Source organism: Pezoporus occidentalis, unplaced genomic scaffold (assembly GCF_034315485.1).
Source record: "Pezoporus occidentalis ecotype Australia unplaced genomic scaffold, CSIRO_AGI_Poc_V1 ctg420, whole genome shotgun sequence".
Taxonomy (NCBI): domain Eukaryota; kingdom Metazoa; phylum Chordata; class Aves; order Psittaciformes; family Psittacidae; genus Pezoporus; species Pezoporus occidentalis.
The window spans coordinates 127,497-145,535 of record NW_026915748.1 but is presented as its reverse complement, the minus strand read 5'-3'; the positions used below and the strand labels follow the sequence as shown (position 1 = coordinate 145,535).

Genomic DNA, 18,039 nt, shown 5'->3' with positions numbered 1-18,039 from the left:
GCGCTGAGCCTCGCCCTTGTGCAGCCAGAACCAGACCACGTAGCTGTTGTCCTCTTCGCCTATGGAGGGACAGGAGGAGGAGGGACGGACACAAGCCCGGCCAGGGGGCCGCGGGACGGGAGCCGGGCGGGACGGGGGCTGCACTTACAGACGCAGCCCACGATGCGCTTGTTGGTGATGGACGGGACGAGGTTCGGGTCCTCCTTGGTCCCCGCGTAGCGCTTCGGAGGGAACATGCTATAGGGGTCCTGCGGGGGGGGGGTGTCACCGTTAACACGGGGGGGGCACCGGGACCTGCACCCCCCCACCCCCCCCCCGAGATCCCGGTCCCGTCCCGCACTCACCAGGCCCTTGTTCATGGCCTCCATCACTTTCCGCTCCAAGCCCGTCGCCTGCTCCTCATCCGTGGCCAGGCGGCCTGCGGGGCAGAGCGCTCACACCGGAGCCCGCGGCTCCCGCGGCCTCCTCCCCGGTTCCGCCCCTCCCGGCTCCCCCCTCTCCGGTCCCGGTCCCGCTCCCCGCCCCGAGCTCACCGGGCGCGGCGAGGCCGCGGGCGGGCGCGGTGCGGGCAGAGGCCGCGGGCAGCAGCCGCAGGGCCGCGCTCACCCGCAGTAACCTTGAGGCCATGGCGGCGGCGGCGGCGGAAGTGGAAATGGCGGCGGGCCGGGGCTTGAGGAGAGAGCTCGGACACGCCCCCACCGGGAGTGAAGCCACGCCCACTGCGATTGGCCACGCCCCTCTCCCTCCCTCCATGCGGTTGGCTCCGCCCCCGGCCATTAAAGCCACGCCCCTCGGTGCTGCCCCAGGGGTCACCGTGGGGCTCGGGGACGGGAGGACCCCAAGGGATGGGGTCACCCCCAAGGGACAGGGACACGGGGGGTTGGGGGGCTCAGGGATGACGTCCATGGGGGTTGGGGGGCAGGAGCCCCCCCGAGGATGGAGGCAGGATCATGAGGCCCCTGGGGACAGGGACACCCCCCCGGGATGCCCCAGAGCCTTGGGAACAGGAGGAGCTCAGGCAGTGGGGACAGCCATGGGGTGATGGGGACAGCGTCTGTGCGGCTGTGGGGACAGGGACCCCCCCCGAGGCACAGGGACAGCCCTGAGGGGATGGAGATGATGTCCCAGGGCCGTGGGGACACCACACCTCATCCACCCCTTTATATCCCCCCCCCCCCCAAACCACCCCTTGTGTTCTGAGCATTGGAAGGTCGGGGGGGGGTGAAACCCATAACCACCCCCTCCCCATGGGGTGTGCTTGTGGCACCCCCAAACCAGCCCTTTTCCAACCCAATTCCAAGGCCTTGTGGTGTGCTTGGCACCCATGGGTGCTGGGGGGGGGGGGGGGTGGTGGTATCAGGCTCCCCTTTGCACCCCTGTGGCCGGAGAGGGCTGCACCGTGGCGGGGGGGGAGCCATGGGCCGGTGCCAAGGGAGGAGGGCAGGAGGGCCGGCCCCGCCGCAGCGCCGCCCGGACGCGCCCGCTCGCAGCCACCTCGCCCCAGCCCGGGGTGCCGGAGGGGGGGGACACACAGAGGACACCCCGATCCCCGTGGTCCCCCCCCTCTCCCCGCCACCGGCCATGGGCATCCAGGGCATGGAGCTCTGCGCCGTGGCCGTGGTCATCCTCCTCTTCATCGCCGTCCTCAAACAGTTCGGGATCCTGGAGCCCATCTCTGTGGAAGGTACCGCCCCCCCCCCTTTAATTAACCCTAATTAATCCTCATTAATTAACCTATTTTCAGCCCTCCCCACGCCTCTGGGGGTGTTTCTCCCCTTAAAGGACCTGTTGGGCCCATCAATAGGTCCCTTAGGGTCAAACCTGCAGGGTTTGGGGGTTCCCCCCTCTTAGGGGGGGGGTGGTTGGGGGTGATCCTGAGGGTTTGTGGGTGCGGGGGGGGAGGAAGCCGCAGCCTCCCCCCCCCCCGCCCCCGCCCTGCCTCGTCATGGCCCAGCCTTGCCTATGGGGCTGGGCTGGGTCCAGCCCCACATAAACACCGCATTGAGGGGGTGCAGGGACACTCCCCACCTCCCCCCCCCCCAGAGACCCTCTTGGGGGAGCTGGGACCTTTGTGCCCCTTGAGACCCCCCAGGCAGAGTGATGGGGGGACCCCAGCCCACAGTGACCCCCAAACCCTCACAAGGGGGGGTCCCCAATCTCCCATCGACCTCAATCCCCCCAGAGACGAGACATGGGGACCCCCAATTCCCATGTGGAGGAAGGGGCTCAGGGCTTCTCCTTTGCACCCTGGAACACCCATCGGGAGGAGATGGGGGCTTAACCCCCCCCCTCGGCAGCACCCAAGGGGTGTGGGGCTCTCCGGCTGCCCCGGCACTGCAGAGCCTGTCCCTGGGCCAGTTTTCCCACCCCGATGCCGGCGCTGAGCGGCTCCGCGGGGGCCTCCCAAGCACCAATTATTAATGAGGCATCATTTATTAATTACCTTCCGCCGGGGCGGGAGGTTCCGCACCCCGGCAACGCGCTGCTGGAGGCTCCTGGGGAAACCCTGCGATCGGGTGGCGACCCCTTGGGTTCTTCAACCCGGGGGTGCCCTTTTCCCCCCCAGCACAAGGGGAGCGTGGGGTCCAGCAGCAGGTCCTTGGGGGGGATTGGGATTGAGTGGGATGAGCCGGGAATGATGCGGAGGAGCCGCCTTGCTGGGGGCAGACGGCGGCGATGTCGAGGTGGAGCTGGCGGCCGCGCGGCACCAACCGGAGGAGCTGGAGGAGCTGCTGGCACGGACCAAGTTCTCCAGGCGGGAGCTGCGAGCCCTGTACCGCGGCTTCAAGAGCGTGAGTCGGGGGGGACCCTCACCCCCAGCGCGGCTGCACCGGAGCCGCGGCCTCACCGGCGCCCGCTTCCCTGCCAGGAGTGTCCCAGCGGCCTCGTGGATGAGGAAACCTTCACGCTCATCTACTCCCGGTTCTTCCCGCAAGGCGGTGAGTGCCGGGGGTGATCCCCATGGGGACAGGGGCCGGGATGCGGTGGCTTCACCGGCTCCCGCTCCCCCGCAGACGCCAGTACCTACGCGCACTTCTTGTTCGACGCCTTCGACGCCGACCGCAACGGGGCCCTCTGCTTCCAGGTGATCCATGAGCTCTTCCTTCGGGATCACTGCCCTGCTCTGGCTGGAGCCGGTGCCAGGGTTGATGCCGGAACTGCGGCACCGGCTTCACCGCGGGGATTAAAAATAGCTGCGAGCGAGAATGGAAACGGGATCAATAGGGATAAAACACAATTCCCACCGGGGCGTCCGCCAGCGCCGGTGCAGGGGTGTGAGATGAGGGTCCCATCCCTCGGGTCCCACAGGGATGTTCCCACTCAACCCCAGTTCCTCCGGCAGGATTTTGTCTTGGGGCTCTCGGTCCTGCTCCGGGGGACGGTGCAGCAGAAGCTGCAATGGGCTTTTAACCTCTACGACATCAATAAGGACGGCTGCATCACCAAGGAGGTGACACGGGGCTGGGAGCATCCCAGGGGATGGGCGCTGGCGACAGAGGTGCCCTCAGCAGAAGGGTCCTTGTCACCGCTCCGTCCCCCTTAGGAGATGCTGGAGATCATGACGTCCATCTATGACATGATGGGGCGCTGCACCCAGCCCGCGCTCCGGGACTGCGCTCCCGCAGAGCACGTGGAGCTCTTCTTCCAGGTGAGAGCATCCCCCTCGGCCCAGCAAACACAATGGGGCCGGCACCGGGGCTGCCACTGGGTCCGCGGCTGTCACTGGAACCAGTGCTGTCACTGGGATGGGTGCTGTCACTGGCACACAATGGGGCTGTCACTGGGACTGGTGCTGTCACTGGCACACAGTGGGGCTGTCACTGGGATGGGTGCTGTCACTGGCACACAGTGGGGCTGTCACTGGGATGGGTGCTGTCACTGGCACACAATGGGGCTGTTACTGGGACTGGTGCTGTCACTGGCACACAGTGGGGCTGTCACTGGGATGGGTGCTATCACTGTCACACAGTGGGGCTGTTAGTGGGACGGGTGCTGTCACTGGCACACAGTGGGGCTGTCACTGGGTCCAGTGCTGTCACTGGGATACAATGGGCTGTCACTGGGTCCGTGGCTGCCACTGGGTCCGGTGCTGTCCCTGGGATACAATGGGCTGTCACTGGGTCCGTGGCTGCCACTGGGTCAGGGGCTGTCACTGGGACTGGCGCTGTCACTGTCACACAATGGGGCTGTCCCTGGGTCCGATGCTGTCCCTGGGTCTGGTGCTGTCCATGGGTCTGGTGCTGTCCATGGGTCTGGTGCTATCTGTTGGGTCCGGTGCTGTCCCTGGATCCGGTGCTGTCACTGTCACACAATGGGGCTGTCCCTGGGTCCGATGCTGTCCCTGGGTCTGGTGCTGTCCCTGGGTCCGGTGCTGTCCATGGGTCTGGTGCTGTCTGTGGGTCCGGTGCTGTCCATGGGTCTGGTGCTGTCCATGGGTCTGGTGCTGTCTGTGGGTCCCGTGCTGTCCCTGGGTCCGGTGCTGTCCCTGGATCCGGTGCTGTCGCTGGATCTGGTGCTGTCACTGTCACACAATGGGGCTATCAGTGGGTCCGGTGCTGTCCCTGGATCCGGTGCTGTCACTGTCACACAGTGGGGCTATCAGTGGGTCCGGTGCTGTCTGTGGGTCCGGTGCTGTCCATGGGTCCGGTGCTGTCCCTGGATCCGGTGCTGTCACTGTCACACAGTGGGGCTACCAGTGGGTCCGGTGCTGTGCGTGGGTCTGGTGCTGTCCATGGGTCCGGTGCTGTCCCTGGATCCGGTGCTGTCGCTGGATCCGGTGCTGTCACTGTCACACAGTGGGGCTATCAGTGGGTCCGGTGCTGTCCGTGGGTCCGTTGCTGTCCATGGGTCCGGTGCTGTCCATGGGTCCGGTGCTGTCCCTGTCACCCCCTGGCGCTGTCCCTGGGCCCATCCCCGCTGAGCCCCATCTCTTCCCCCGCAGAAGATGGACAGGAACGGCGACGGCGTCGTGACCTTCGAGGAGTTCCTGGACACGTGCCTGAAGGTGGGGGGCTCCCATGGGCTTCATCATCACCCCCCTCCCTCCTCCTCCTCCTCCCCGCTCCTCACCCACCCCGCCATGGGGGGCTATGGCGGCAGCCTCTGGTGTCTGCGCAGGACGAGGACATCATGAGCTCCATGCGCATCTTCGAGGACGTGCTCTAGAGCGGGGCTTCGCGCCGGGTTTTCTGATTAAAGCCACAGCCACGGTTTGGGGTCAAACCCCGCGATTTCGGTGCCAGCGGTGCCTCGCCGCTGTCATGGCGGCGCCCACACGGCGGCCGCGCTGCGTATCCTAGCAACGCGGCTGCTCCCTCCCGCCCCGGCTCTCATTGGCTGAGAGGCGGAACTCTGGCCGCTCTCATTGGCTGCACGGCTTAACGCCTCCCTTTTCCTATTGGCTGCACGGCGGGACGCTACCGGCTTTCGCATTGGTGGGTCCCAGGGCGGGGCGGGGACTCGGAGAGGGACGTGACGTAGGTGGCTCCGGGGAACCCCTCGGGGTCGGGGGGTCCCGCACCGGGAGCGGGGGAGGGGACGGGACGGGGACGGGGACGGGGACACCGTGGGGTCAGGGCTGGGGGGCATCGGGGGGGAGATCCCCAGGGATTGGGGCTGGGGGGGATCCTCATGGAGCAGGGTCGGATCCGCTGGGAGCAGGATGGGGCAGGGGCATCCCTGGCATTGCGCTGAGCCGGGGGGATCCCCTCTGGGATCGGGGCAGGGCGGGATAGGGGGGGATCCCCAGGGATTGGGGCTGGGGGGGATCGGGGGGGATCCCCAGGGATGGGATTGGGGCTGGGGGGGATCCTCATGGAGCAGGATCGGATCCGCTGGGAGCAGGATGGGGCAGGGGCATCCCTGGCATTGCGCTGAGCGGGATCGGGGCGGGGGGATCCCCTCTGGGATCGGAGCAGGGCGGGATCGGGGGGGGATCCCCAGGGATTGGGGCTGGGGGGGGATCGGGGGGGATCCCCAGGGATTGGGGCTGGGGGGGATCGGGGGGGATCCTCATGGAGCAGGATCGGATCCGCTGGGAGCAGGATGGGGCAGGGGCATCCCTGGCATTGCGCTGAGCGGGATCGGGGCGGGGGGATCCCCTCTGGGATCGGAGCAGGGCGGGATCGGGGGGGGATCCCCAGGGATTGGGGCAGGGGGGGATCCCCTGGGGCCGGGGGTTCCTCGGGGCACGGCCGCTGCGGGACGCGCTCCTCTCCGGGCAGGATCCCGGGATGCGCCTGGCCGGGGCCATGCGCCTCGTGCGGTTCCGGGGACCGGGGGGGGCCGAGCCCCGCCTGGGGCTGGAGGTGGCGCCCGGCGGGGAGGCGCTGGTGGATCTGAGCGCGGCGGAGCCGGCGCTGCCCCGCTCCATGCGGGAGTTCCTCAGCACCGGCGGCACCGGGCTGGCCGCGGCACAGAGGTGGGTGCCCCCGTACAAATGTGGGTGCCCCCATGTAGAGATGGGTGCATCCGTACAGAGGTGGGTGCCCCCATACAAATGTGGGTGCCCCCATGTAGAGATGGGTGCCCCCGTACAGGGGTGGGTGCCCCCGTACAGGGGTGGGTGCCCCCTTACAAATGTGGGTGCCCCCATGTAGAGATGGGTGCCCCCATACAGGGGTAGGTGCCCCCATGTAGAGATGGGTGCACCCGTACAGGGGTGGGTGCCCCCATACAAATGTGGGTGCCCTCATGTAGAGATGGGTGCACCCGTACAGGGGTGGGTGCCCCCATGTAGAGAGGGGTGCACCCATACAGGGGTGGGTGCCCCCGTACAGGGGTGGGTGCCCCCATGTAGAGATGGGTGCATCCGTACAGAGGTGGGTGCCCCCATACAAATGTGGGTGCCCCCATGTAGAGATGGGTGCCCCCATACAGGGGTAGGTGCCCCCATGTAGAGATGGGTGCACCCGTACAGGGGTGGGTGCCCCCATACAAATGTGGGTGCCCTCATGTAGAGATGGGTGCACCCGTACAGGGGTGGGTGCCCCCATGTAGAGAGGGGTGCACCCATACAGGGGTGGGTGCCCCCGTACAGGGGTGGGTACCCCCATGTAGAGATGGGTGCACCCGTACAGGGGTGGGTGCCCCAGTACAGGGGTGGGTACCCCCATACAAATGTGGGTGCCCCCATGTAGAGATGAGTGCACCCGTACAGAGGTGGGTGCCCCAGTACAGGGGTGGGTACCCCCATACAAATGTGGGTGCCCCCATGTGGAGATGAGTGCACCCGTACAGAGGTGGGTGCCCCCGTACAGGGGTTGGTGCCCCCGTACAGAGGTGGGTGCCCCGGTACCCCCAGTATGGAGGTGGGTACCCCCATACAAAGGTGGCTGCCCCCCATATAGATGTGGGTGCCCCTGTACAAATTTGGGTGCCCCCGTACAGGGGTGGGTGCCCCTGTATAGGGGTGGGCACCCTGGTACAGAAGTGGGTGCCCCATACAGGGATGAGCACCCCCCATGCAAATGTGTGTGCCCCAGTATAGAGGTGGGTGCCCCCATATAGAGGAGGGCACCCCTGTACAGAGGTGGGTGCCCCTGTATAGGAGTGGATGCCCCTGTACAGAGATGGGTGCCCCCATATAGGGATGGGTGCCCCCCTACAGAGGTGGGTGCTCTAGTACAAAGGTGGGTGACCGCGTACAGAGGTAGGTGCCCCATACAGGGGTGAGTACCCCCATACAAATGTGGGTGCCCCAGTACGAAGGTGGCTGCCCCAGTACAAAGGTGGGTGCCCCAGTACAGAGGTGGGTGCCCCAGTACAGAGTGGCTGCCCCATACAGGGGTGAGTACCCCCATACAAATGTGGGTGCCCCCATACAGAGGTGGGTGCCCCGCAGGGCGCTGGAGTCGGGGGGTCACCGGGTGCCGCGCAGCGCTGTCCAGCTCCTGGCACCCGTGGGTGACCCCGAGAAGGTGATCTGCGTGGGGCTCAACTACCGCGACCACTGCCTGGAGCAGGACGTGAAGGTCCCCAAGGAGCCCATCATCTTCAGCAAGTTCCCCAGCGCCATCATCGGGCCCTTCGATGACATCGTGCACCCCGAGGACAGCACCGTGAGCACCCCCGGGCCCCCAGCGCGGCCCCCGCCATGCGGTGGGTGCTCACCCCCCACCCCCCCGTTCTCCCCACAGGAGGTGGACTGGGAGGTGGAGCTGGCCGCTGTCATGGGGAAGAAGGGGCGGCACATCCAGGTGAGCCCCGGCGCCCTCCTCCTCCTTCCCGTGGGTCTCGGGTTGTGGCCCCACATACAGCGGGTCCCCGTTGTGCCCCCCCAGGAGGCGTCAGCGATGGAGCACGTCGTGGGCTTCACGGTGGCCAACGATGTCAGTGCCCGGGACTGGCAGATGAAGAGGAACGGGCGGCAGTGGCTGCTGGGGAAAACCTTCGACACCTTCTGTCCCCTGGGGCCAGCCCTTGTCACCAAGGAGGCCGTGAAGGGTAAGGATGGGCAGGGATGGGATGGGACAGGGATGGGATGGGATGAGGTACAGTGATGGGATGGGACAATGATGGGATGGTGACAGGGATGGGATGGGGATGGGGACAGGGATGGGATGGGGGATGGGGATGGGGACAGGGATGGGATCAAGAATGGGGATGGGGACAGGGATGGGATGGGGATGGGACAGTGATGGGATGGGGACAGGGATGGGATGGGGACAGGGATGGGATGGGATGGGATGAGGATGGGGTACAGGGATGGGATGAGGTACAGTGATGGGATGGGGACAGGACAGTGATGGGATGGGGATGGGGACAGGGATGGGATGGGGATGGGACAGTGATGGGATGGGGATGGGGACAGGGATGGGATGGGGATCGGACAGTGATGGGATGGGGACAGGGATGGGATGGGATGAGGATGGGGTACAGGGATGGGATGAGGTACAGGGATGGGATGGGGATGGGGACAGCGATGGGATGGGGACAGGGCACAATAATGGGATGGGGATGGGACAACGATGGGATGGTGACAGGGATGGGATGGTGATGGAGACAACAATGGGATGGGGATGGGACGAGGTACAGTGATGGGGTGGGGATGGTGACAGGGTTGGGATGGGGATGGGGACAGCGATGGGATGGGGATGGGAGAGTGATGGGATGGCGACAGGGATGGGATGGGGATGGGACGAGGTACAGTGATGGGGTGGGGATGGTGACAGGGATGGGATGGGGATGGGATGGAGATGGGAACAGGGATGGGATGGGGATGGGGACAGCGATGGGATGGGGACAGGGCACGGTGATGGGATGGGGATGGGGCACAGGCTCTTTCCTGACAGACACAAGAGGCAACAGGCACTGATTTGCCCCAAAAGCTCCATGTTTTCCCCACATGGGGGGGTTGTTGGTGGTGGTGGCTCCTCAGCTCCCCCCATGCCCCTCCCTGCGGTGACACCTCCCCTCGCTCCCCACAGACGTCCACAACCTGCGCATCAGCTGCAGCGTGAACGGGCGGGTGATGCAGGACAGCAGCACCAAGCAGCTCATCTTCCGCCTGCCCAAGCTCATCGCATGGGTGTCCCGGTAAGGGGGGGCCGGCGGCACCGGTACCGCCCTCAGGGGCCATTGTGACACCTCCTGTCCCCCGTCCCCCACCCAGGTTCGTCACGCTGGTCCCTGGGGACATCCTGCTCACGGGAACCCCCCCGGGGGTGGGCGTCTTTCGGAAGCCCCCCGTGTTTCTGAAGGTGAGGGGAGAGGGGGGGCCAGAACGGGGTGTAAAGGCCCCCCTGGATGGGCCGGGGGGTGCCAGTGTCTCCCTGCCCCTCGCAGAGAGGAGATGAGGTGCGGTGCGAGATCGAGGAGCTGGGGGTCATCTGCAACAAGGTGGTGTGAAGATGGAGACGGGACCTCGTGCCCCGGTCCGGCTGCTTCCCCCCCTCCTGCCCACCCCACAGCACCCTTGTGGGGCTCAATAAAGCAGGAGCCGGGGCAGGATGCTCTAGGGCTGGATGAACTGCTGGATGAAGGCTTCCAGCCTCTCCCGGTTGGCGCTGGAGTGGAAGGGCTGGGCGAGGTGGAGCAGGGGGCCGGGGGGGGCCCCCACCTCCTCCAGCACCTATGGGGAGCAGATGGGGTGTCAGTGTGGGGCAGCAGGAGGTGCAGGGGGGGCTGGTGGAGCCATTGGTGCTTACCCCCATCTCCTTGAAGGTCTGCAGAGAGCTCAGGGCCAGGCTTCTGTTGGGGAGCTCTGGAGGCAGAGAAAGCCTTGAGGGACCCCCCCCCCCAAATCCCACAGCTTGGTTTGGGATGGGGGGGGTGGCCCCAAAGCGGGAGGGAGGCCCCGGGCACCCCCCAGCTCACCAGAGCCCTCCTTGGCCAGGAACTGGAGCAGCTCCTCCACGTAGGCTGCCTCTGTGTGGGGAGATGGGGGTCAAAGCCCAGCACCCCCAAGGCCGGGGCTGCAAAGGGAGCTGCGGCTCTGCCTCGGTTGCCCCAGAGCCCAGCGGGGTTTGGGGGGCCCGGAGGAGCAGTTTTCCCCCCCGGGGGGGGGCTCTCACCGGGCTGGGGCCAGCGGGTTTGCCCCAGGAAAGCCACGGCTCCAGCGTAGGTGCCCAGCACGGGGCTGAGGAGCCGGCAGAGGAAGAGGAGGAGGCGGGGAGAGCCCTGGGGCTCCCCGAGCTGGACGGGGGGAAGCAGAGCTGAGTGCGAGCACCCTCACCCCGTGGGGGTGACAAGGGGACACCCCCCCCCCCCAGGGACCTTGAAGCAGCGGCGCAGGGGCCCCTCGTCCTCGCTGTCGCTGTCACTGAAGTCCATCGTGGGCTGTGCCTGGCGCCGGCTGAAGGCCCGCGGGGCCGTGTCGCAGACCCAGTGCTCGCCCTCCGGCTGTGGGGACAAGCCGGGCCCTCCGGAGCCACCCTACAGCAGCGCCGTGTCCCCTGCATGGGGGGCTGCGGGGGGGGGGCACCCACCTCCTCTGGCTCCAGCAACCCGCACAGGACGAGCTTGTCCACGATGTCCTCGCTCCAGCAGCCCAGGGGCTGGCAGGGCTGGGACGGGAGGAGGAGGAGGAGGAGGAGGAGGAGGAAGAGCGGGGCTGGCTGGTGCCCGGTCCTCCCCCTCCAAGCCACGCAGAGGCCACCGTGGTGCGATGGCGATGCCACCCTGTGCCACCGGCCCCTACCCGGAGCCCCAGCACGTTTGGGGGCAGCAGCTGCAGCAGCTCCAGGGTCTTGCAGTGCAGCTCGTCCTGGCTGAAGATGATGCTGGAGGCTTGGGTGGTGGGCTCCAGGAAGGGCATCACCTCCGCCAGCAAGGCTCGGATGGCACAGGCTGCAGGGATAATGGTGTTACCGGTTGTTCCGGTGTCACCCATTGTCCCAGTGTCACCCATTGTCCTGGTGTCACCAGTTGTCCCGTTGTCACCAGTTGTCCCAGTGTCACCCATTGTCCCAGTGTCACCGGTTGTCCCAGGGTCACCCATTGTCCCAGTGTCACCGGTTGTTCCAGTGTTACTGGTTGTCCCAGTGTCACCAGTTGTCCCAGTGTCACCGGTTGTTCCAGTGTCACCCATTGTCCCAGTGTCACCAGTTGTCCCAGTGTTACTGGTTGTCCCAGTGTCACCAGTTGTCCCAGTGTCACCGGTTGTCCCAGTGTTACTGGTTGTTCCAGTGTTACTGGTTGTTCCAGTGTTACCGGTTGTTCCAGTGTTACTGGTTGTTCCAGTGTCACCCGTTGTCCCAGTGTCACCGGTTGTCCCAGTGTTACTGGTTGTTCCAGTGTTACTGGTTGTTCCAGTGTTACCGGTTGTTCCAGTGTTACTGGTTGTTCCAGTGTCACCGGTTGTCCCAGTGTCACCGGTTGTTCCAGTGTCACCCATTTTCCCAGTGTCACTGGTTGTCCTGGTGTCACCCATTTTCCCAGTGTCACCGGTTGTCCCAGTGTCACCGGTCCCACTCCACGCCTCGCTCCTCACCTCCCACCGCCTCGCTGGCGAAGACAGGCAGGATGGCAGCGCTGTGGTGGCCCAGCTCCATCCAGGTCCGTGCCGAGGCCTCGGGGACCACCAGGACGTCACCGAGGGGGGAGAGGTGGTAGAGGTGGAGCCGGGCCCTGAGCAGGATGAGGCTGTGCTGCACCAGGGCACGGAGCTGCCCCGAGAAGCCCACGTCCCGCTGGCGCAGCAGGATCTCCTCCAGCAGCCAGGCAAAGTCCTGCATGAGCCGGGAGAGGAAGACGCCCTGGAGGAAGAGGAGGATGAGCAGGAGGCTCCACCAGGAAGAGAAGCCTGGAAGCGAAGCTCTCCTCCTCACCTCCCGGTACTTGTGCAGCAGCAGCGCGGACGTGATCCCCACGGACATGACGGCGGAGCAGGACACGCTGTCTGGGAAGGAGGGAGGAGGGAGAGGGATGCTTGGGAGTGAACAGCAGAGCCAAGGGGTGACCCTGCACGGACCAGCTGAGGACGGACCCTGCCACCCCTCACCGCTCAGTGAGTGCAGGCCCAGGTTGGTCACCAACTCTTCCTCTGGTGCCTCCAAGCTGGTGGCCTTGGTGGAGCCAGGAGCCCCGAGCCCGGTATTGCCGGCATCCAGGTGGCCGGGCCTATGGAAAACGGGGTGAGAGGGGTGAGGAAGTGCGGCCGGGAGCCCCCGAAGGCTCCGTGCTGCCTGAGGCTGGGTCCTGCTCACCACGTGCCGAGGATGCTGGGCAGCAGCAGCAGCTCCTCCGGCTTCCCTGCGCACCTGCCAGGGCTTTTGGCCAGGAACTCCTGGGAACGGGGATGAAGGAGTTGTCGGTGCGCACCGGAGCATCACCGAGCTGACCGGATCCGCTGGAGCTTCCCATAGAGACGGGCTCAGCAGATCCCTGACACCCCAACACCCCCCCCATCCCGAGGCTCCTGCCCCACTGCCGTACCTGTAAGGAGAAGGGCTGGGCAAAATCCACCCGGACACAGCCGAGGTTCCGGCGCAGGGCCCGTAACGCTGCCCAGAGGCAAGCGCCGATGCTGAGGGGCTGAGCGCCGCGCTGGGACAGGGGGGACAACACCGAGGCGTTATTGGGGTGCACGGGGGTGACGTGGGGGCTGCACCCCCCCTGGCAAAGAGCCCCTCACCGCTGCCTCCGGCTGGGATCCACCGGGGACCACGTCGTAGCCTATGCCCACCGGGACGAGGAGGACGTCGGGCACAGCACCGGCGCGCACGGCGCCCTGCACCGGAGCCAGCCAGCGCCGGGCCGAGGCCGAGAGGTGCAGCGGCACCGCGGGCTCCTCCAGGAAGATGAGGAGAGGCTGCCGGCTCCTCAGCACCTCCTCCACGTACTGCAGGGGGAGCGGGGTGAGGCTGGGGGGCAGCCACGGCTTGGGCAGCCCCTGCTTTGAGGCACCCCCCGAACACCCCCAGCACCCGGAGCTCAGCACCCACCGCAGCCAGCACGGCCCCTGGGAGCGCATCCTCCGGCTCGCTCTGTGTCTGCTCCATTCCTGCAGGCAGGAAAACCCCTCCGAGGCGCCGGAGCAGGGATCTGCCGGGGGGGGGGACAGGGGACAGCCGGCACTGGGCTGTGTCCCGCTGGGTGCCCCCCCCCCCAAAGGACTGCCCCACACCGGTGCGTGCCCGGCCTTACCGGAGGCGAGGGCTGCAGCCCTGGGCGCCCACCGTCACCCGGGGCACCCCTAACCCCTGGGAGAAGAGGACGAAGGAGAGGAGCGGCCCATCCAGCTGGGATTTGTGTGCGGAGAGGAAAACCAGGGGCACTCGGGGCTGCAAGGGAGGCGTGGGGGGCTGAGCGCCCGGGGGGGCCGGCGGCGTGGGGCCGAGGGCGGCTTCAGCGGGTGCCCACCGTGCTGGCTGCCCTCAGCACCGTCTCCAGCTGCCCCCGGTGCAGCTGCACGCTGAGGAACAGGCGGCTCAGGAGCTTCAGCAGCGCCCAGTGGCAGATCCTGCAGGAAAAGCAGGGAGGGAAGAACCCCCCCCCCCCACCGGGCCACGGCCACCCCCCGTTCCCTGCCTCGGTGTCCCCATGGAGCAGCAGGACCCGGCTCAGCCCCATCCCGGAGGGAAGGAACTGCTCCCTTTGGCTTGGCTTTGATTTCCACCCTCCCGGTTGGGGGTTGGTTTAATCCCTGCCTTCTCTGCCCCGGTGTCACATCCCCTGCAAGGAATCTGGGGGGGGAAATATCCCCAGGGAGCTGTGAGGGACCCAAAGGGTCCTCCTGCACCCCTCCAAGCCCCCTGGTGTTCCCCACAGCATTCCCAAGGAGACGGCACCAAGCACGAAGCCCCCACTCAAAGCCCATCCAAAAGGGGCTTGATAAAGAGCACGAGAGCCCTGGAGAGGAGGGGAGGGACTGGGAACGCCCGAGCCAGGAGCTGGGCTCCCTCCAGGATGAGGTGGGAAGTGGCAGGGAAAGGGGATCCCAGCCAGGGAGGGAGCCCAGACCTCAGCATGAGCAGGGAGAGCGGGGCCTGGATGTCACCCAGGAGCTCCAGGATCTTCTCCTTCCATCCACCCCCCAGTGCCGGGCCACGGGCGGCAGCAGCATCCTGCACCCTGCGGAGGGATGGAGGAGGTGGAAGCATCCCGGCCCCCTTGCTCCAGCCACCCGATGGGATCCCCCAGAGCCCGCTCCCACCTCCTGCTGTGGCAGAGCCGTGCCGGGAGGTCCCCAGGGGTGTCAGCAGGAATCCGCCAGGAGCAGACAGCCAGGAGCCCGCAGACCCTGCGCGCCAGCCAGCCCCGGAACCTGCGCACGGGCACAGGGAGCCGTGGCAGAGGCTGCTCCAGGGCCGGAGCTCTCCCTCCCTCCCCACCTTACAGCTCCTGGGGCCAAAGGAAAAGGCTTGGGATGGGCGCAGCCCCGGAGCTGGGACAGGAGGGAGAGGATGGAGCATTGGGAAGAGGCTGGGAGCCCGCGTGAGCTTGTCCCTGGGACGGCTTCCAGCCCCCCAAACAGCCCCTCCTTGGAGGCACGACGGAGCAAGGCTGATGGAGAGGCGTCCCCAAGGGGAAGGGGTTTCCATGGGGATTGGGAATTCCCTGGGGGATAAAGCACCGTTTATGCCCCGGCCTCACCGCGTGTCCTTCTCCGTCACCCGGCTGATGTCGCGGAAGCCGAGGGAAGGGAAGCGCTCGGAGTAGAAGCCGTCCTGGAAGCAAGGAGGGAAGGGGCATTATGGGGGTTCAGCCCCACATCTCCGGTGCTCCCCACACGCACCGAGATGGGGCTCATCCTCGCCACCAGCATCCCAAGATGCCCGGGATAGCTCCACGAGGCTCTTACCCAGCTCATGGGGGTGCAGGTCTGGCAGCAGCGCCCCGAGTCCGGGTGGCACCTGCCCAGGAAGGGCAGCACGACCTCCACCCTCTGCCCCCCAACACAGAGCCACGTTCTCATCTGCGGCAATGGCAGAGACCGGGAAGCTCCGGGAATGCCGAAGGGGGGGAATTCCCCCCCCCCCCCAAAACACTGAGCAGAACTCACTGCATCGGGGGGGGGGGACAGGACACGGAGATGCCGCTAAGGGGAGATCAAGGGGGGGTCACCCACGTTTCTCACTCAGAGCCGGATCCGCTGGGATCAGCACTCGGGAAGGCTCCAGCAGCAGGTTCCGTGCAGGGAGGAGCCCTTGGAGCACAGCAAAGCTGTGGGGCACAGAGCAGGGGGGCTCAGTGAGGGGTAGGGGGGGGGGGCCCTCATCCCACCAGCCCAGGACCAGAGCCGTGGGGCAATGGCGTGAGGCAGGATGTGACCTGTGGGGTGCTGGTGGCGTGAGGGGAGCGGGGTCACCCCCTTGCTGGGGGTCCCCTCCGTGCCCACCCTTGTCCCCAGGGGGTCCGGTACCTCGGGATGGGGCTGTCCTGGTGGAGACACAGCCCTGGGTGTGGGGCTGGGGTGGGGGGCAGCAGAGGGGCTGGGATGCTCCAGGATCCTGGAAAACAGGAGGTGGGAATGGGCAGAAGGGGTCCGTTGGGAAGGTTTAGACCCGTGTCCTACAGGCACTTGTGGGGTGGGTAACACACCCCATAGGGGCCCCAACACCCCATAGGGACTGGAGGGGAGTCCATGGGGGACCCAATGTTCCCTATAGGGTGTTGGGGGGCGGGGGGGGGGGGAACCGCAACCCCCAACACCCCTTACAGAGCCTTGGGGGGGGGTAACACACCCCACACAGGCCCCACACACCCTATAGGGTAACACCCGCCACAGCCCCTATAGGGCCTTAGAGGGGGTTATGGAGGATGTGGATGGGGGGGTGCAGCACACCACACGTTCCCCATAGGGCCTTGGGGGGGTTATGGGCCCCACATATCCCATAGGAGCGGGGTTACACAGCCCCACACGGGCCCTGCGCACCCCATAGGGGCTGTGGTTGGGAGCGAACGCATCCCACAGCCCCTGCAGGGCCTTGGGGGGGGTTGTGGCCCCACACGAGCCCCACATCCCCCCCCCAAGCCCCACTCGAGGCCCGCGGGGCTCCGCGCCCACCCCGGGCCCGCTCTCCCGCGCTCACCGCCGCAGGCCCGGCCGCTGCTCCCGCTCCGCCCCCGCGGAGGGCGGCACCGGCCCGGCCGGAACCCCCCGGGCCGCGACCCCGGCCCCGCCCGCGGCCTTTGGAGGGGGGGGCTCGGGCTCGGCGCCGCCGCTGGGGTTACCCCGGGCCCCGCTCCCAGCCCCGTCCCTGTGCGGGAGGAGCGGAACGAGCGCGGGGGCTGAGGCGCGGCTCGGAGCGTGCGGGCCCGGAGGGTCCCTGGGGAAAGAGGGGGCGAGAACGGGGGGAAAACAACGGAGAAGGGGAAGGGATGGGAGAAGAGAAACGGGAAAATAGGGAAAGGGAAGAAAAACGGGGAAAAAAAGATTAAAAAGGAAAAAAAAAGGCGAAAAAGGGGAAAATAAGAAAAAACGACAAATAGGGGAAAAAGAAAAATAAGGAGAGAAAAAAGAAAAAAATAACGCAAGAAAAAAAGGAAAAATAAGACGGAAAAGGAGAAAAAAATGGAAAAAAGGGAAATAAGATGAAGATATGTGGGGAATACAATAAAAAGGGGGAGGAAAAAAGGAAAAATAAGACGGAAAAGGAGAAAAAAGGGAAAAAAGGAAAAACAAGGAAAAAAGGGAAAATAAGATGAAAATATGGAGGGTAAATACAATAAAAAGGGGGGAGGAAAAAAGGAAAAATAAGGAAAAGTATCACAATAAAAATGGAGAAAGACGATAAGAAAGGGAAACAGTATATGAAAAAAAGAGGGAAAATATAGAAAAAAGGAGAAAAAAAGGCAAAATACAATAAAAAGGAGAAAAAAGTGAGCAAAAAAGAAAAGAAAATATAAAAATGGAGGGGGGGGGAGGGAACAGGCAAGGAAAAGGGAAAAAAAAGACAAAAGGGAGGAATAGAATAAAATGGGGGTGAAAAGACATTAAAAAAGAGAAAAAAAAAGAAAATATAAGGAAAAAATACAGGAAAAGAGAAATAATGAGGGAAAAAAGAAAATACGATTAAAAGGGAGGGAAAAGAAAATACAAAAGTAAAAGAGGGGAAAAAAGCAAGAAAAAATGAAAACTTCAATTAAAAAGAGGAAAAAAAGGGAAAAGACAAGGGAAAAATGGGGAAAAAAGAGAAAATCCCAGAGAACAGGGAAAGCAGAGGGAGAAAGCCCCTTATTGCCGGGCATTCATTGGCAGTTGGGAACGCAAAGCCCTGGCAGCAGCAGGCTGAGGCCTGGCCAGGGCTCATCCCTCCTCCCCTGGCAGCCAAGGGGCAGAAACCCTCATTTCACCCCATTTTAACCCAATTTAACCCACTTTAAGTGATTTTGAAGCCAAACCCCTGGAATTTCCAAGGCTTTTTTTTCTGCTGCAAACCCGGTTCTGTTGCTACGAGCCGGGGGAGGTTGGGAATGAAGGCATCACCATGGCAACCCCTGGGATGGTTTGGGGGGTTCTGGGGGTGCCTGTGCCCCAACCCCTCTATGGGGCCACCCTATGGACCCCACCCCGCACGCTGTGGGGCGCAGCCGTGGGGCAGAGGACGCGGTGCTGGCGGCGTGCGCGGCCCCACGGCTCCGGCCCCGTTCACA

At 65.1% G+C, this 18,039-nt stretch overlaps 4 protein-coding genes across 5 annotated transcripts; 2 read left to right on the top strand and 2 right to left on the bottom strand.

The window, feature by feature from the left end:
• Window positions 1-5: 5 nt before the first annotated feature.
• Window positions 6-670, bottom strand: LOC134171763 (cytochrome c oxidase subunit 5B, mitochondrial; the record flags this gene model as incomplete). The annotated part of the gene is made up of 4 exons (XM_062634295.1): window positions 534-670; window positions 345-418; window positions 149-248; window positions 6-59 (listed from the first exon to the last, which is right to left on the bottom strand). Coding segments are annotated over exons 1-4 (322 nt in total), but the record flags the coding sequence as incomplete, so codon positions are not given.
• Window positions 671-1,416: 746 nt separating this feature from the next.
• LOC134171778 (calsenilin-like) lies at window positions 1,417-5,186 on the top strand. 2 transcript variants are annotated; one of them, XM_062634321.1, is made up of 8 exons: window positions 1,417-1,684; window positions 2,668-2,792; window positions 2,870-2,939; window positions 3,015-3,085; window positions 3,344-3,451; window positions 3,545-3,649; window positions 4,943-5,005; window positions 5,119-5,186. In XM_062634321.1, exons 1-8 carry the CDS (start codon window positions 1,417-1,419, stop codon window positions 5,164-5,166), a joined length of 858 nt encoding a protein of 285 aa, XP_062490305.1. In that variant the 3' UTR covers window positions 5,167-5,186. The 2 variants fall into 2 exon arrangements, with proteins under 2 accessions (XP_062490305.1, XP_062490304.1); XM_062634320.1 differs by lacking the exon at window positions 1,417-1,684 and having other exon boundaries at window positions 2,037-2,939; window positions 3,015-3,451.
• Window positions 5,187-6,173: 987 nt separating this feature from the next.
• LOC134171777 (fumarylacetoacetate hydrolase domain-containing protein 2-like) lies at window positions 6,174-9,978 on the top strand. The gene is made up of 7 exons (XM_062634318.1): window positions 6,174-6,421; window positions 7,844-8,060; window positions 8,139-8,198; window positions 8,283-8,442; window positions 9,426-9,537; window positions 9,614-9,701; window positions 9,787-9,978. Exons 1-7 carry the CDS (start codon window positions 6,234-6,236, stop codon window positions 9,847-9,849), a joined length of 888 nt encoding a protein of 295 aa, XP_062490302.1. The 5' UTR covers window positions 6,174-6,233; the 3' UTR covers window positions 9,850-9,978.
• LOC134171771 (glycerol-3-phosphate acyltransferase 2, mitochondrial-like) lies at window positions 9,714-15,851 on the bottom strand. Its single transcript, XM_062634309.1, has 21 exons — window positions 15,806-15,851; window positions 15,512-15,606; window positions 15,245-15,358; window positions 15,037-15,110; window positions 14,597-14,707; window positions 14,404-14,514; window positions 13,804-13,903; window positions 13,588-13,724; window positions 13,386-13,485; window positions 13,076-13,282; window positions 12,877-12,987; window positions 12,648-12,727; window positions 12,270-12,561; window positions 11,933-12,197; window positions 11,141-11,289; window positions 10,929-11,006; window positions 10,717-10,842; window positions 10,515-10,635; window positions 10,318-10,368; window positions 10,149-10,204; window positions 9,714-10,072 (listed from the first exon to the last, which is right to left on the bottom strand). Exons 3-21 carry the CDS (start codon window positions 15,356-15,358, stop codon window positions 9,956-9,958), a joined length of 2,400 nt encoding a protein of 799 aa, XP_062490293.1. The 5' UTR covers window positions 15,512-15,606; window positions 15,806-15,851; the 3' UTR covers window positions 9,714-9,955.
• Between the last annotated feature and the right edge of the window lie 2,188 nt (window positions 15,852-18,039).